This window comes from Centruroides vittatus, unplaced genomic scaffold (genome assembly GCF_030686945.1).
Source record: "Centruroides vittatus isolate TY-2023 unplaced genomic scaffold, ASM3068694v2 contig_854, whole genome shotgun sequence".
NCBI classification, from domain to species: domain Eukaryota; kingdom Metazoa; phylum Arthropoda; class Arachnida; order Scorpiones; family Buthidae; genus Centruroides; species Centruroides vittatus.
In genome coordinates this window covers 1,539,010-1,558,306 of record NW_027122558.1, presented here as the reverse complement: position 1 = coordinate 1,558,306, position 19,297 = coordinate 1,539,010, and the positions used below count along the sequence as shown (strand labels likewise).

At 33.0% G+C, this 19,297-nt stretch overlaps 1 protein-coding gene across 1 annotated transcript in view; it reads left to right on the top strand.

The window, feature by feature from the left end:
* Nucleotides 1–18,985, top strand: part of mtm (myotubularin) — a 51,880-nt gene extending 32,895 nt beyond the window's left edge. The window contains exons 8-14 of the mRNA XM_067279126.1: nucleotides 4,404–4,592; nucleotides 4,673–4,957; nucleotides 7,945–8,052; nucleotides 8,131–8,223; nucleotides 9,818–9,931; nucleotides 12,442–12,621; nucleotides 18,521–18,985. Coding sequence (XP_067135227.1) covers nucleotides 4,404–4,592; nucleotides 4,673–4,957; nucleotides 7,945–8,052; nucleotides 8,131–8,223; nucleotides 9,818–9,931; nucleotides 12,442–12,621; nucleotides 18,521–18,667 — 1,116 coding nt within the window. The 3' untranslated portion in view covers nucleotides 18,668–18,985. The remainder of the gene's footprint in view (nucleotides 1–4,403; nucleotides 4,593–4,672; nucleotides 4,958–7,944; nucleotides 8,053–8,130; nucleotides 8,224–9,817; nucleotides 9,932–12,441; nucleotides 12,622–18,520) is intronic.
* Nucleotides 18,986–19,297: the final 312 nt, after the last annotated feature.

Here is a 19,297-nt window from a genome sequence, read left to right as displayed (position 1 = left end):
AATAGGCCCATTTAAAAGCTATACTCAACATTTCATTTAGCTCACTTTCCAAAAAAGTAGTGTTCCTATGCTGACACACAATGACAAGGTTGTCGGCATAGGCTTGTACACTTATTGCCTTGTCACGTTTGGTTTTCAGAAAGGATTTTACCACCAGGTTCCATAAAAAAAAGTGACAGGACACTACCTTGAGGGCAAGATTTAGTTAGGAGTTTTTTTAACAGAGTGATCATGGTAAGATAGATTTATTTTCCTATTAGTTAGAAAAGAGGAGACCAACTTGACAAGATAGATGGAACAATCTAGTTGGGAGAGCTTGTTGATAATGCTTGGGTGCCAAAGGCTCCTTTAATTTCCAAAAATATAGCTGCGGTATAAACTTTGTTATTCAGACCTCCTTCTATAATGTCTGTCAAGGCATGGATGGTATCTTCAGCACTTCTGCTTTTTCTGAAGCCATACTGGTTTGGGTCTAGCCAGTGGTGCATATTAGCATGCCACTTGAGTCAGCCTAAAATCATTTTTTCAAAAACTTTACCTATTACTGGAAGAAGGCTAATTGGTCTATACCAGGGGTCAGCAGTTTATTAAGTGAGAAGAGCCAAATTGTCATGGAAACAAGATACCAAAAGTACCAGAGAGCTGCATCGAGGCTGAACTGCTTGGCCGATCGCCGACTAGTTGTGTTGAAGGACGCCTCCTAGTGCGCGTTACAGGCATTCTGTGACAATAATAAATTCCTATTACAAATATACTGAATTATTTATATTGTTATTGGATATTGGCCAAATGAATAATAACAATTTATACTGTTAATGTAAATAATAATTTATATTGTTAATTTAAATGTGTGAAATACAACACATGACAGGGGCGCCTCTAGTGGCCATTTTCGGCATAACATTACTCGGACTGATGGATGCACGTTCAATAGGTTACATATATAGATATGCTTTACATACTACCACTCGCATGCGATTCGTATTGATCAATGTGAGTGGTCATGTGCGGACAGGCTAAAGAATGGTAGAGTATGCCGTACGAGTTGAAGTTTGTTCGGCGGCTCTATCTCATAAACTGCTTGAGATGAGGTGAGATTGGAGTTTATGTCCGAAGAGCCGCAAACGTCTATGCAAAGAGCCACGTGTGGCTCGTGAGCCACACTTTCTGACCCCTGGTCTATACTGTTTGGAGGGGTCGGTATTTTCAGTCTTTGGCTTTTTGATAAGGATGACATTGGCAATTTTCCGGTGATCAGGAAAGTAAGAAAGTCTTAGGCAGGAGTTGTACAGACTGAGTAGAAATGGCTCCAAATTGTTGAAACACACCTGTAGCATTTTGGCATAGATCTCATCACCTCCTGGAGGTGATGAGATCTATGAGGTTCCATGGAGAAAATTGCTTTCTTGAGTTCGAAAGTGGAGAAATAATAATCTATTTCAGTTGGAGCTGAACACACACTTTGACAGTTTTTTCTGATAGATTTATGTTCAGAGAATTCATCTGTGGTATTATCTCCAGGAAAAAGTTGTGCAGCCAGGGCTGATAAAGCAGATTTGATATCATAACTTTGATGGGTGTTATCTATGGGTGCCAGAAGTGTAAGATCCGTGTTGTTTCTGTTTAAAATCCTGTAAACGTTTTTCCACAGATCAAGATTTCTCTTTGTATTGCAATAGTTTTGCCAGGATTTCAGCTTTTCTGACTCCATTTCTCTGATATATTTCTTTTTTGCTGACCTGTATTCAGTTTCTTGATTGACTCTTATTTGGGGATTTTTCTGCCTTTGAAATTTGCGCCTAAGAGAATTGACCTGTTTTCTCAGAGATGTTAATGTTGGGGTCCACCGTGGCACAGCCTTCTTTAGAGGGACTTTCCTGGAAATGGCTTTTTCTGCTGCACTTTTCAGAATGTTATTTAGCTTTATCAGTTTCCTGTTCAGTGTTAAGATAACTTAAATTATTCAGTTCTTCTTGAATTAGACCTTAAAACATTTGCCAGTTTGCCTTTTTTAGGTTGAAGGAGTTACTTTTTGTAAGGCAAAGCCTGTGTTGCTGTTCAATGCAAAAGGAGATGGCTCTGTGATCAGATAGCATCTCCTTTTTTACCAGAGATCATCCTGTAATCTTTTTAGCCAGAGAGGAACTAGTGATAGTTGAATCAATCCAACTTTTGCCCAGAATAGAGTCATAAGTTGGATCACTTGGTTCATTTATAACAGTAAAATTTTGATTTTCTAAAAATTCTTCAAATTGGGTATCTCTGCTATTTTCTATGATATGCCAAAGTGGATTTCTGACATTAGAGTCAACACTAATCAGCAGCCTATACTTATCAATTGTTTTGTAGGTTTCCTCTAAAAAAGAGATGGCATCATTCAGAGACAAGCTGGGATAGCAATAAACTGAAGATAAGAACAGAACAGTATCCAGAGTAATAGATATTACAGTGCAGAACTAATTGCATAGCTGGGTTAGCTGCAATATGGGGATATTTGGGTTGCATATAATAATGCAAGCTAGGGGATTGGGGACAGCTGCAGAGATAATCTTGAAACTCCTAGGAAAGCCAACAATTTTGGTATTGTATATGTAGGGATCCTATAATAGAGCAATGTCTATGTCATTATCTATTAAGTATTTTGCCAGATTTCTTGTGACTGCTTTGGAGTGATTGGCATTAAATTGAACAATTTTAATATGTTTCTTGGTATATGGACTCTCCATAGTCTGTGTTTTCAATCAGTTTTGATTTAACTTTTAAGTATACAGGGCATTCTGGGTCCGTGGCTTTGTGAGAAACATTTTGAACATTTATTTTTAGATGTTTAGCCCATCTGATACAGTTAATGCACTTAATAACAGAAGACTTGGTCTTTTCCACACACGTTCTATAGCTGTGACCCTCGACACCACAACGTGAGCAGGCTTGTTGTTCCGGTACACATTTTGAAGCAATGCGACCAAATTTACAGCAGTTGTAGCATTGTTTGATTCCTAAGTAATTGAAGACTTGATGAGATCTAAGTCCTATATACATCCTTCTGTTTTTTAGTAAATTTTGATGAACTTGTGGTGTGGTCAACAAAACCCATGTTTTTTCCTGAGCAGAGTTTGCCTTGGATCTGAAGGAGAATAGTGGTTGTAGTATCTGATCTTTTTCTTCTAGTATTTTTTTTAAGTTATCATTCTTTGCAGTGACAGTGTTAAGCAACTCTTCTTTATTTAGGTTAGAGCACACGTGGTGTATTTGAACTAAGCGCTTTCTTTTAGTTTTCTTTCTTGCCAAAAATTTGAATTCAGAGTCATCATTGTTGTTGATAAGATTAATAATTTTATTAACACTGGCAGTATTGGATATTTAAAGGTTGACTTTCCCATCTTTTTGCACCAGACAGGAGTCAATCCTGATACCATTGGCAGCCAGTTTTAGAACAGATTCTAAATGACTTCTGACTGTGTTTTTGTCCACTTGTGAGTTTTTAATCCCCGGAGTTAACAGTAATGTCTCCTTGACCAGGTTTGTTATGGACTTTGACTCTTGAAGCTTTAACAGCATTTGCATATGATTTCAGTTGCGATTGATAATGTATTTTATCATTTTGCAGTTTAACTATTTCTTCTTGTACCACATTGTATTTATCTAAACAACATAAATGGATGTCAGTTATTCTTTGTATTAGTTGATCCATTGTGTAGCTTTCTTGTTGGTTGAATGGGTGTTTATTCACTATTGGCTGATAAAAACTTGGTTGATGGCTTCTGTAAATCATAGTTTCAATATTTCTTCAGAGGCTGCAGACGTTTTCTGGGTAGCTTTAGATTTGTGCCCCAGCATCTTGCTGCAGATTAGGCTTAGCTATCACACTAAACCAGGTGCACAAGTGCAAGGTTGACTAGCAACAAAATAATACAAATTTTAATACTCACATGCACCAAAGGCCAAAAAACAAAAATAAGACAACCAAATGTTTTAAAGAAATGGAAGAAATAAATTAATTATAAAATTAGAGCCGGAACAAAGACAAAGCACTGTTTTCGTAGCGGTCATACAGTTTTCACTTGTTATTATCTGTATTCTTCCCTAAGTTATTTACCTCTGTAAACCACTTCGGTGTGTCAAGTTTGGGAACATTAGAATATCTATCTATTCTTTAATTTATTCAAGATGGAGTCTTGCCAGATTTGCAGTAGGTACATTTCTAGGCCTTTTTCACTTGGAAAGAAAGGAAAGAAATATGATTTATTGTAGTTTGGATGGGAAATTTCCAACTAATATTTTATCTTTGGTTATATTACCAAAGCACAAAGCACAGCTTAAATGAGGCCATCACTCCAGCCATTCAGCCATGAGGATGAATATTATAATTTGAATTTTTAAAGTAAATCTTTTGTTTTTCTCAGGTACTATCTTGGATACATCCAGAAAGTCAAGCTACCATAACTCGTTGCAGCCAGCCACTTGTTGGTGTCAGTGGAAAACGTAGTAAAGACGACGAAAAATATATTCAAATGATTTTAGATGCAAATGCTCAATCACATAAAATTTTCATTATGGATACAAGACCTAGTGTTAATGCTGCTGCTAATAAAGTAATAATTTAAAAATTTTTATGTGGTTTTTTATTTATATATATTTTTTCTAAAATATAATTTTTTTAAAACTTTTATAGGCAAGAGGTGGTGGTTATGAGAGTGAAGATGCATATCAAAATGCAGAATTAGTATTTCTTGATGTCCATAACATTCATGTTATGAGAGAGAGTCTGAGAAAATTAAAAGAAGTGTGTTTTCCTTCAATTGATGAAGCCCACTGGCTATCAAATATTGAATCTACACATTGGTTGGAACACATTCGCAGAATTTTGGCAGGAGCGTTACGTATTGCAGATAAAGTGGAAAGTAATAAAACTTCCGTCGTGGTCCATTGCAGTGATGGTTGGGATCGAACTGCTCAGGTTTTAAAGACAAATAATTTATAATTAATAACTAATAATAATAATTAATAACTACTGCTGATATAGTTTTTATTTTAATGCAATTTCATCAATCTATCTTTAATACTTTCATTAGTTACGTACTTTGGGGCCATCCATCTATTACGTCATCAAAAAAAGGATCATTTCTTACCTCTTACTTTCTTAGTATTATGTTAAAAAATCCAATTTAACCAATTTTTGAGAAGTTGCTAGCTATTCTCAAATTAACAGTAATATTTCTATTAACTGTTATTTATTTTTTATCTTATATTTTTTTCCAGTAATCTTTTAGATTAGGATAATTTTTGTTCTTAACAACAAATTTTTTTCATTCTCAGCATTCTATTCCAAAACCATTTACACAAGTGTATTTAGTAAGATTTTTATATTTGATGTAAATCATGTTTAAATTTACTTAGTTGATCATATAATATAGAAACTTAAATTCTGCATTATCTGTAAGTTTCGTAGCATGTGTTTCTCCTCAATCGAATTTATCATTTACTAGAAAGATTCAATATTACAACTTTACTGAAATATTTATGATGAGAGTAAATTAAAAACAAGCAATTATTTATTGTGATATTGTCACAATGCTGAGTTGGAATTTTTAATAATTTTAAATTATTTAATTTAAAATATATGCTCTCGATCAGTAGTGTCTTGCCCTCGTACATCGTACTTTCCCATTAGCAATAGAGTCGTGCTGATCATTTATCTAACTGGGATTTTTGAATTGAAATAATCTGACCTCTGTTTCAAACTGGAAGCTTTTATATAGTTAATCAGGGCCTCCTGCCCCTATGTTTTCCATATCTGATCTTGACTTTTGTCTAAATCTGTTCTCAAGATTAAGAAAGGATGGACAGACAAAATTTATTGGTCAGAAATTTGAAAATTGCAGTCTGAAAATCTTTCAATAATACCAAATACTTCCATAAATAAGATCTGGGTTCAGTTATGAAAGTAAATAACAATGCCAAATATTGATGGCAAAAATAATCTTTGCTTTATTTTTAAGAACTTTCAATGTAATTTTTATTAATAAGCAAAAATCATAATAATTATAAATTTCTTCATTTTTGCACTCTAATATTACAATGTTATTTTTATTTTATCTTTGCTATTTTCTGATTTTTTAGATTTAGCGACTCTAACATTGGTCTAAGCCTATTATTGCCGATTTTACTCTTCTATAACTTAAAAACTTCTTACAAATTATTATTTTTTAATTAGTCTAGCATTCAAGAAGTCTAGCATTCAGAAAAGATTATGTTTTGAGACTTATTTAGGGAAATATCTAAATATTATTCAATTGGAATTGCTTGTCTTTTTTTCTGTCTAAGCAGTCAAATTTTGTCATTAAAGTTCTATTCCATCTTAATGAAAACTTAGATAAATTTAAGCCAATGAGATTTGCAAATTTAGTTGTAAAATTGGTTTCTTTTAAGTTGATCAGTGTGCTAAAATGCATGTAGGTTCTAAAAATTATGAAGTGCATTAATTTTGAAAGTCAACGAGTGACTTTAAATATTTGTTAATATTTACATTATAATTATTATAATTTGACACAATAATGAGTTTTTCTCCATATGGTTATTTTGCCATTATTTTCCTGCATAGCTATAATATTGAGCAAGAACATTTAAAGAGAACAAAATGATATTTATAAAAGTAGCAGATATTTTAGTCAAATAAGATGTATGGAAAAGTACAAATTTTTAAGAAAACAAAGTTAACACATGCAATTTTATTAATTAGAGAAAATTTAGTAATTTGTTATGTTTGACTAAGTAAGGCAATTTCTAACATGTGATAAAAACTTTTCAGGCGTTCAGAATATCAAAAATTTTTCTATCCATTTCCTGATTTAACAATTTAATAAATCGAAGGCCTTAAAATTTTTTCAAGTATATTTGGATCTCGGATAAAGGCAATTATCGGGTTGTAAAGGTGAATTTAGACATTTTGAAAGAAGCTTTATTGACAAGTAACTCAATGATTACAGTTCAATCTTATAGGTAATCACCAATATTGATCACATCCTCCCACCTTTGCTGCAAACTTTCTATCCCTTGAGCATAAAATGACTAGGAATTTTCTTTGAAGAAAGTTTTGAGTGTCAGGTATTATCATTGAACGGCATATTGGAATATGGCTCTGCAAGGCACGAAATAGATGGGGATTGGTGCCGAGTCTGGACCGTAAGGTAGATGAGGCAGAACCTCCTGGCCCAGACTGGCTGGCCAGCAGACTTCTCTAAGGTCGTTGTGCTGGCATGTTAGCATGGCAATATCAGACTTTATCAATTTTTTTTCTTGAATGAAGTTCTTTGGTTTTGGTGTTTAAATGATCTAGTTGTTTATGGTACAGTTCTTTTGTGACTGTGATGTCTATAGGAAGTGGTACCATCCTTACAATGCCAAACGAATGCAAATTATTGCTTCTTTCTGCAATGTCAGCCCTTTGTCATTTATTGCAAGTGTCAAAGGTCGGCTTTTGTTCATCCACAAACACTTTAACGAGCACCTTGCAAACTGAATCGTGTGCCTTTGTTGCATTGTGGCCACTTTTGAAGCAATAGAACAACAGCATGCGAATGTGTTCTTTGAAAGTTTCATATTGTCAGACATTGTCAATTCATCTATTTCCAATGAAATTTATGGATGCCTCCAGGTTACTATACCTTATACCCCACATCAAATGTTTCTAGAAAAAATCAAAATTATGAATTTTGCATTTTTATGATGAACCTGTTTTTTGTATTATTATGAGCTTTTAAATATTTTAGAGTCGTTGTCATTGGTCATGTTGAAATAATATAACTACTATTTAAAGACAGTGCCTATGTTTTAAAGTTTTTATGAATTAAAGCTCATTTAATAATAATTTTAAAATAAAGTATTTTGATAATTGAAACATCTAAGTTATAGTAATTTCTTTTAAAATATAGAAATATCTTTCAGTCTACCAGTTTGGCAATGCTGATGTTGGATCCATTTTATCGTACAATTAAAGGATTCGAAATACTCGTAGAAAAGGAGTGGATCAGTTTCGGCCATAAATTTGCTCAGGTAATTTTTGATTTTCAGATTTTAATAATTTGCCCTTGACAATCAAAATAAAATAATAATAATAATAATAATATGCAGCGTATTGGGCATGGAGACGATAAACATTCCGACGCTGACAGATCGCCCGTTTTTCTTCAGTTTGTAGATTGCGTTTGGCAGATGTTAATTCAAGTAAGTTATATTGATTTGAAAAATCATGTTTAATATTTTAATAACACTTGAAATAACATTTGTGTGTTTGATTTCTGGATTATATAGAAATGATTAATTTTCACCTAGAAAAGAAAAAGTTTTTAAACTTCAAATAATACAAATGCAAATTTCCTAGGTTTCAAATAAATTTTTTTGAGTAAAATTAAAATATTACTTTAGATTGCTTTTGATTATGGTAGAAATTGCTTTAAAAGATCATCTTTGGGGATGCAAAAAATGGTTTCTAAATAAAGGTGACTTTTTAATTATGAGAACAGTTAATTTTCCTTTTCTTACTTAAAATTTACAAATACCACAGTTTTTCATTTAAATTGTTATACTTTGCTAAACTTTTTATAAAATTTAAAGTGTGTTGAAATAATAAAATTCAGTACAGTTTACCATTTAAAAAGTTTTATTGTATTAATTTACAGAGGTGCAGAATATTTTTGGGATCAAAAATTTCCCAAGAATATAAATTATTGCATGCAAAATTAAAACAACTTGTGAACAAATTAATAATTATTCCTGTGTAGTTCAAAAAATTGAAATTAAATCATACAAATAATTAAATAGGCCTACCATATAATTTTATACTAAACATACCTTAATGTAAATTTTTTAATCAAAAGAACACTTTACTTTGAATATGTGTCATCATTGTTGCATTATACATACAGCATATGCTATTGTGAGGTTCCCAAAAAGGGAGTCAAAACAAAAATTTAATTTCAAATAAATTGGAAGCGAAAATGCTAACTCTATTGTCGAGTCAGATCAAAAGCTATGTTAGTTATGTAAGAGGGAGGGAAGAAAAGTAAACTGTAGTTGTTAAAACAAATGCAAAGACTACTGACAACAGATCAGGTGAAATGTCAGCTGGAGAGGATGGGACTCTGACATGAGCATTCATAAACAGTCGGTTTTGGGGTAAAAAGTCAAAAAGGGAAAAGATTAAATGGTTAAGAAAACATTATGTGTAGTCCTTAAAATCCAAAAATTGACAGAAAATAGAAAAAATGGCTAAATTATGAGCGTACGGCTTATGATTACGAAGAATGTGCTATCTTTTGAGAAAAAAAGACATCAAATGAAACAACAAACAAACAAACAAATAGACTTTAGTTATTATATTAATAACTATAAATTTGAATTTCAGCACTATATCTTCTATAATCAATGAAAATATCTTAGTTATGATATTGTATTTTTGCAAAATCACCAGCATGCTGGTCATTCTGCAAAAATACAAGACTTATTTGTATCACATTGTGTTGTTTTTAGAGAGATTTTACCATAGATTTATGTCAGTAATTATATGTACAGAATTATAATGTCACGTGAATTGTTTTGTCAGTTTAAAGGCAAAATAAATATTTAAAGTAAATCCAATAAGAAGTTAAACTTGCATGCATTTAAATTATTTCTGATAAAACGTATTGTTGCATAGATTAAAAACTTTATCTATTACCTGCAATTTAATTTCTTAAAATAATTGAATGCAAAGTATGAAAAAATACAGATTATACTTGTTTTGTTGATTTTTAAATAATGTATATATTCAATTTTTCAGTTTCCCAATGCATTTGAATTTAATGAGCATTTTCTGATTACAATATTGGATCATTTATATAGTTGTCTTTTTGGAACATTCCTTTATAATTCAGAACGTGAAAGAATGAAAGAGGTAAGTCTTATTTGATTAAATAAGTTTTGTAAAATAATTCAAAATGAGTTATGTTAGATTTTTTATTTATTTAAAGAATCAGTAACAAAGACAATAAACAATTAGTACATATTTTCAAACTGAGTGTAAAGTTCAAATAATTTCAAAATTAGCCTTAATTGAGTTAATTTTTACATGTATAATAAATACAAATATAAACATCTAAACCTTATAGTTACATATTAAAGCCAAATGATTGCCAAATTACATTTTGATTTATCAGTATTACTATTATTAATTAAATGCTAAATAATTTGGCACTTGAGGCAGGCATTAGGTGCCATCTCTTGCTAAATTTAAGAATTATAATAATTAATTTAGAAGGTTCTGGAAGGCATAGGTGCTGAATCATCTCCAGTTGGTGCCATAAGTAACCGAATATGACTATATTCAAATTAATGAGTTTTGGAAGCAAGTATTGGGCAAAGGCTCTGGTAGCTTAATTGGCAATGCAACCACATGCTAAGTGGGACTTGCAGGTTCGAGTCCTGCTTTGGGCCGATTCTTTTCTAGAACTTTCTAAATTACTTATTAAAATATTAATTTAATTATAATTTTTGAATTTAGCAAGAGAAGATATCTAATGTCTGCCTCTGGTATCAAATTACTTAGCATTTATTTAATAATAATAATAATAGTAGTAATAATGTAGTTCGATATAATAGTTTGGCTTTAATGTACAATAAGACTTATTACAGTGCAAAAGAACAGTAAAATCATTGAGTGTTACACAGCTTGATCACAAAATAAGAAAAACAAAATTTTCCATTTTAGAATATGTAACTGCTCTAAGTTTGTTAACTGAAGATAGCTTGAAAAAAGCTGAAAACATTTCTGAGTAAAAATATTTTTTGATTGCCTTACTCATTAATTTTGATGGGTTTGTGTACTGTTTGTCTCAAAGGCACTTAAAATGAAAAGCTATTTTACAATTTCAATTACAATTGGTGTACCTACAATATCAATTTATTAATTCTAGACTGTAAAATCCCAAAAAAGAAGATACAGCAGATGATTACTTCTTGACTCCCTTTACAGGAAATGTAAAGCAGTTTGTGACTGCTCGTGTGATATTAATAGGCCACCAACTATAGTAAATCAGCAGGTGTAGCAAAGCCATGTGGATGAGCTTTCTCATTTTTTCATCAAGGACAGATTGTAGGTGCAAGAAAGACTGAATACTCCATTTTTGAATATTTCCAGGCAAGAGTCTACTAGGAATATCAGAATTACGGATGGGCAATCCATAAGTTGATACTGAATGTGGACGGATGATTACAGATTGGAATTGCCGATGGCTTTCCAGGCTTCCATGCCTTGTGTAAACGGCGATAAACATTGAGGCAAATTATATCTTGTTTTAATGCCAGTTCCTATTGAGTCTGATAAAATTCCATTTCATTTGTACTTTTCATTAAAAGGTTTGCATGATGCCTTAGTTATTTTGCTGTAGGATTTGTAGCCCTTTTTGGCCCTAATATTTTTCTGATCTGGTCTGCAAACTGTATGGCAGACACTCCATTCCATGGGGTTTTATAGTTGTATACACACACCTATACCATTGCTCAAATCCAGGCTTTGTGCATTGTACCTTGCATGGTTAGTTGTCAATGCACTCAAAACAGCTGAAGATGGGTACCAGGTACGTATATGGAAGAGACTGCACAAAGCCATTGCTTCCTTGTGCATGCAGGAATTTTACATGCTAGTGGAGGATTTGTGCTAGTTTGGGGGTGTGTTCTGTTGCTCTTAAGATGGACTACTACTAAATGTGGAGCCTGAGAAGTTCCTGTTACACAAATATTGTTGCTGACCATCTCTACCCATCTTACCTCTTTATGTGCCACTAATAGGTGGCACATAAAGAGGTACAGATATATATTTCCAGTGGAGATGTGGAGCTAGCACTGTCATGCTGATAACTTTTCATGCATGGATGACACGGGACTGGTTCAAGGAACATTCCAGTGACTTCCTGATACTTCTGTGGCTTCTACACTTATCAGATTCGAACTAAATCAAACACTTTGAGACACTGCTCAAACTACTCTCAACAACTCTGTGCCACCTCCAACCAACACAGTAGAATTATAGACTGGCATCTGACATGCCCTGACAACCATACTCACCCCAATTCTGACATCTCATTGACCCCACCCCAATGCACATAGGCCATTATTGGCTAAAAAAGACAGAACTACACATTATTAGTCTGCTGTCTTGTTTCATGACACTTCCGTAGTTTGATGCTTATTTATTGCAATGATGTCAGTGAGGAATCAAGATTTTTGACATTGTTGCAATTCACTCTATTGACAAAATTCTTTTCTAGACATTTTTGTCAAGTTTGGCATTCATATTACATTAAATGCACTTTTCCAGTAAAGTTTGTTTTATTCAAATTTTTTTTAATAGGATTATTTTATAGGATGTAAAATAAATTTAAAAAATTTTTAAAATTTATTTTTTAGGACGTAAAAAATAAAACCATATCACTATGGTCTTTTATCAACAGTAATTATGAGGATTTTTGTAATCCTCTCTACACAACGTATCATCAGCAACATGTTCTATATCCCGCAACCACCATGAGACACATTCAGTTATGGAAAGGCTATTATTGTAGATGGAATCCATGTATGAGGCATCAGGTAATTATATAATTTTTCTACCATTACTAATATTGCATTATTTAAACAAATGTCAATTAGGATTGTGGTTAATTATTCAGTTATAATATTTTGTGTATATTTTATTTATTAACAACAACTAATAGCTAAATAAATTTAAATAATTTGATCAAATCTAAATAGGGTCTCCAAACTAGCTCCCAAATATATTTCACTTCTGGCCCACATAACTTGCTTTGATTATTATTTTTGATTATTATTTGAACTAGTTTAAAAAGCTAAATTTATAGAGTGGAATAAACTAATAACTGGAAAATTTATAGCATAAAATTTAGCAGAGTTAATAGACATCAAGTTAAATTCTTTGCTCCACTACAGGCAAGAGTATATGGGTAACTTAAAGCAGCAGTTCCCAACCATTTCTACAGTATTCCTCCTTTGTCATGTGCAACGGAGCCTCCCCTTGCATATGTATGTTTATTGCTCTGTATTCAATACTTACTTTCTTTTATTACAAACTAGCAGATAAGCCTAGTGTTGCTTGGGCAAAAATAACAACAACAAAGATTATTAGATGATTTTGTGCTTATAAACAAACTTCCAATTTGAACCAAAAGTCACATTATTTCAATTCAAAAATTTCCCCCTGAACGGAATTAGATACACAACTTAAAAAATTTCCCTATAACTGGCATGACACTATTGTGAGCAGGAAAAATATGATGTACAGGGGCAAAACACTACTGCACTCCATGCAGACAAGTGCTATATGCTACCTGTCACAGTAATGGCAAAATATAATTTCACTAAACATACAAATAACACCTTATCCTTGCCAAGAAAATATTTATTTCAAAAATAAACGTTTTCAGCCTGATTTACAGGCCATCATCAGGTTGAGAACGAAATTGGAACTAAAGCATTCCAAAAATAGAATACAAAATTCAAAAATTAAATAACCAACAGAATAACATAAAATAAAATTAAAACAAAAAATTTAAATAATCAAGGGAATAAGATAAAAAACTTAGTAAGCAATCCTATGTACTTATTTTAACAATTAATATAACACCCCTAATAAACAGAAGAGTTCTATAGATGTGCATTTTCTAGACATCAATATCAAGTTCAAAAAAGGCCATCTATCCACTAGCGTTTTTATTACACCATCCCATAGTCCATTGTATATACCATCCCAATCCAAAGATCCGTTTAAGTATAAAATTTCAGCCTTTCGAGCTTTGATAAGAAGGGCATTTTTGTATTGTGACAGAATCCAAGACGGGATTAAAGAAATAGACAGAATAACGAACGTGGCCCAGACCCCGGGTTACCGAAAAAACACAATCCTAGGTATGGTAAATAAATACGAAGCAAACAACAGGAAAAGGTCATTTTAAAAGTGTTCCGACCGGAATCGTGAAGTTTACCTATAATGAAAATATGAATAACGTTATGAAAGAAGTTGCAGACAAAAAAAGGTTCCAGAATGCTTATAAAGAGGGCCCCAAATTTATATAAAATCCTCAGAAATGATAAAAATAGCATAGGGTTAGAAGAAAAAGCTGGAGTTTATAGAATTCCATACAAGAATATGCAATTGGATATTAAAAAAGATTATATTGGAGTAACCACCAGAAGTTTGGGACTTAGACTCAAGGAACCTAAATATAATGTCAAAAAAGGGTCCAATGGAATGATGCAGCCATCATCAAACCTATATATTCCCCATCTTTGGCAATGACCGCCGAAAAGGTTCAAATTTATAGGAGTAAACTACATGAAGGATGTTTGAATGCGAGGGATGCAAAAAGTCTTCCCTCTGCATGGAAGTTTATGATTAAAAAATTTACTAAGAACTCTAACCAGTTAAATTAGTAATTTTATTAGGAGTGTTATGTTAATTATTAGTAAGCAATCGTATGTACTTATTTTAAGTTTTTTATCTTATTCCCTTGATTATTTAATTTTTTGTTTTAATTTTATTTTGTTATTCTGTTGGTTATTTAATTTTTGAATTTTGTATTTATTTTTGGAATGCTTTAGTTATAATTTTGTTCACAACCTGATGATGGCCTGTAAATCAGGCTGAAAAAATTTGTTTTTGAAATAAATATTTTTCTCGGCAAGGATAAGGTGTTATTTGTATGTTTATGTCTGCTGTTTTGCTGAGTACCTTGTGATATAATTTCACTATTAAAAACCCTACAGATACACCACCTATACACTTTGCACAAATAAAATAGGTAATATCTGTATAACCAAGAGTTTATTCAAAAGGATTAAAGTTATAATAATGTAAATTTAAAAAATGTTTTGCATACTTTCATAAACTGTAAACATCAATGTGAAATTTGGGCTTGTTTCGAATTGCACAAACAATCAATGGGTACTTATGGGTTAAGAGGATGCCAGTCGGAAATTGCGATCAAAATCGCGTTTTTGAATGAAATTATCTAAATAACAATAGACTAGTAAATTTAACTCTAAAAAGAAGAAAAATTACTGTTTAAGTTGTAAAAATGAAAAAACAGCAAGAAGGATGATTATTGATATCACGTCTCTGATTTCAGCAAACAGAAGAAACAGTGGGGGGGACGCACGTTCTAACTTAACCTAACCTATTCTAATAATTTGGTTGATAATAATTATGGTAATTTATTAGAATAGGTTAGGTTAGAACGTGCGTCCCCACTGTTTCTTCTATTTGCTGGAATCAGAGACGAGCCGCCATTTTGTCACCATAGGTAACATTATCTGTAATCGTAAGAATTAAGCAGTTTTTGAAATTTGTTAAATATTAAAACTAACCCTTTTGTAAATCGTTAATTTATTGTTTGATTTAACAATTGTTTTAAATTTGAAAAATAAAAACTTTCATTATCCGGAAAAATCACACTTTCCAACTGGCGTCCTCTTAACCCATAAGTACCAATCAATGTTTAGTTCTAACTGTCATTTCCCATATTAAGCTGTCAAACTGTATTATTTAACAGTGAAATAGTTCGTAATGGCTTCGCAGTTGTTCTTCATTCATAATACACAACACATTTCTACAGTTGCCAGAAGCAACAAATTCTCGGCAATAGTGTACGATTTCTTACATTTAGCGATTTTCATAGCCGTTATATAAGAAGCTTTCAACACTGAGATATGGTAAATTTGAAATAACTAAATATATTTGTTTTATTATCGCTATCAAACCTTTGGCATCTTTTGACATTACAGTCTTCTGTGGTTTCAGTTCCGTGTCTTTTCAAACAAAAAAAACTCACAATCCTTACCTACTGTACAGTACATGATCTTCATGCACTGTTTTCATATGTCTTTTGATCTTCGCAGGTCTAAGGCTCTCATTGGCGAGAACTCGAAAACAAACGATGCACCGAGGCTGTTGAATGCCACTTTGTTATGAAAACGAGAAAATCCAAACTCGACATAACTTGCATCGTATTACCTGCACTTTTTCTTTCCTTTATCGTGGATAATACTTGTCTGGTTAGTAATCCTGCTACTATTGCTAGGTTCGCTTTGGACTGCAGATTCTGCATTACTCGTAGTTCTCTTCAAATAGCAGTGCATTCTATTTTTAAATATCAAAATGATTGATTTTGTTTAGTTAGTAGATTAAGTAGAATATGTGGCGACCGTCCCCACGAACGTTATGCGCGATGACGGAAAACAAATTAGGGAGTATTTTAATATTTTAACAACTGTAAAACAACTGAAGAAGGACGATAGAGTCCAAAATGCATTTTGTTAAAGGTACTTAAGAGTGTTATAATATACCAGGAGTGGGCAAGCAAGAGTTCAGTGGGAGCCAAAATGTAGGTTTTGCGAAATGCGTGGGAGCCGCAGTTCTGTACTGTTGTGGCGGATAGTATGGTAAGGCGCGCGATTTTATTATATAATATAAATATAATATAAAACAAATATTGAATTTTTTTAATAAACATATTTTCACAAAATTATAAAAATAAAATTATAAACAAAATAATAAAAAACAGAAATTAACACTTTCGGCAATAGCCGCCTGTACCTCAAAAAGAGCCGCATTTGCCCATGTCTGTAATATACACAAGCCATTGTGATAAGTTTTGGAAAAACAGCACTATTAGGCTGAGACTCCACTAGCGTAAAAACGGACGTAAAAGCTTTTAATCACGTGACCATGATATTTTACGCCTCAACAGGTCGTAAAAGCGAGTTGAGCAGTGTTTAACTTTCTACGCGAATACGGCCGTAAAACGGCACCATCCACCAATCAGAAGTCAGTGAAATCTAGGTCATTGTGACACGGTGCGAAAATGGCGGAAAACGAGCTTTTGTGTACGTTCTCTGGTGGCTACTCTAGAATAGATCTGGAAAGATTTATCGAAAACATCGAAAGTATTCGTGTATCTACAAGAGGTATCCCGATTATAATAATGGATGCCTAAAACACGCGATACGGACGGTCAAAGGAAAATCTTTCAATTTAGAGGAGTATATAATAAAAAAGCTAAGATTATAAGTGTTGTATATTATCTTAATAATACGATAATAACAGTTGATATATGAAAGTAAAGATGATATAATTTTTACTACATTTGTAATTATAGTACAGAAAAAACTCGTAGAATATAATCATTGTTTTTATAGCGATGTATCACGTACACAACCGTACTGTACAGGCATAACTTCGACAGCACCGTCACCGTAAAAACCTCGCTAGCCGGACCTCCACTGCAATCCGAGCGCAAATGTATTCGCATTTGCGTGATAGGTCACGTGGTTAAAAGTTTTTACGCTAGCGCAGGGATAGCGAACCTTTTTGAGTCCGCGTGCCCATACTGTAAGCATACTTAGCTTTAAAGATGTTAATGCGTGCCAAAGTCTTAGACTTCTAATAATGATATTTAAAGAAATTAACCGAATACCCTTTAATTCGAATAAATTTTAAAAATCTGATTGAAAAAAGGATGATCAGGTGATAAACAGAAAGGATGATTGGAAAAAAAAAAAAACAGAAATCATTACGTGCCAGATGAATTCTCTTACGTGCCACAGGTTCTCCACCCCTGCGCTAGTGGAATCTCGACCTTAGGTTGCCAAAGTAACAGTTTAGTACGTCCAAACAAGAAACTAAACGAAGTAAATTAGAGAGTGGTGGAAAAACACCGTGCTTGTGGAGGTCCGTCACATGGTGTTTGGAGGAGTGTCGTTTTTATCCACATACCCTCGCTCTTCGGTCACACACCGAGTAGCATTGCGCACATACTCTCACGCCTGCCCTAAGGATATTCTGCACCTGGCGGGATGAGAATATCTTTATCATACTACTAATCATTAATAAAGTTTGGGTAAAAACAAAATTTTTACTAGCATTTTCTACGCGAGGATTAATGCGAGTGACAATTTTTGACACGAATACCATCGATTTGGAATTAACCATACAAAAAAAATCCTCTGCATAAACAAACTAGAAAACCTTTGAATTTAATTCCGATAACTATTGCAAATTAAGATTTTTTCAAATTAAAGATTTGTGCCATCCGGGCTTCGAGAAATGATTGCACATCGTGTGTTACGCGACACTTAATAAATTTGGATCCAGGTTCACACCGTATCGATATACTTTGTCGAAATAATCAGACGAGAGCATAGTATATAGAAAGTAAATATCACAACTAACTCGTAATAGTTCGTTTTTCAAACTGACTGCTCGAAAATTTTTTATTCATCCCGGCAAACTTCTGTTACCTTCAGACGGCTATTTTGGATGGATAGAACAATTAACCGTACAAAAATCTGCTTTTCTTGCACTTTGTTGTAATAACGATTCGTTTTAACATTAGTTTGGTATAAACTCTGTCAAATAATAGATACGTGTTATCTCGAACTCGAACTTTGTCATTAATGTCGGCGTTGCTATTTGCAGGAATCCGTACAGCAGCGTAGTCGAGAATTTTTGGCCCTAAAGGCGCAGTTACAGCAGAAGGTAAACGAACTCAAGCAGGAACTGGAAGCGAAGAATGCCAGGAACGCCGCCTCCTCTCCGAGAATCACTTCTCCCGTCACCGTCTGACCGCGGGACGTCCGGCGACCAGAATTCGAAGAAAGTCATTTTTCCGGTCCGTAAATTCTTTTTACCCGCGGATCCGGTTTACGTAAAAGTTTTGATTAAAACCGCGCGGGCGAGATTCCGTATAAGAATTATTCGGCACGTCGATTAGTTTTTTATATGATTTTGTACGTAAAATAATCTCGTGCCAAATCTCTTCGGATGGACATACGAAACGCGAGGACGCAACAAAGATTGGGTCCAGTTAGTTTACCGTCGCTTCTAGATTTGTAATCCATATTTAATTTGTCTGTGTGTAGAATAAAATGAATTTTTAATGAAGTTTCCGAAGGTCTTTTTTGTTTTAATGCTACAAAAGGATACGGTTCTAAAGCATTGTTTTACGGAAACACAATGTAAATTGACTTTGGAAAGTCGAATGTGAGTTTTAAACTGCAAAATATAAAAGGAAAGCCCGGTTAGTTTTAGATGTGCCTTCTATCGAAATGATTACTGGAATTAGATACTTTCGTGGTTAAATCTGTTTATTAGAGCAACAAAATCAAAATAAATAGGCCCAAATTTACAGATAATACCTAAAATTTTGGGCCATTTTTATTTCAATTTCGTTGCTCTAATAAAACCAGAAAATTT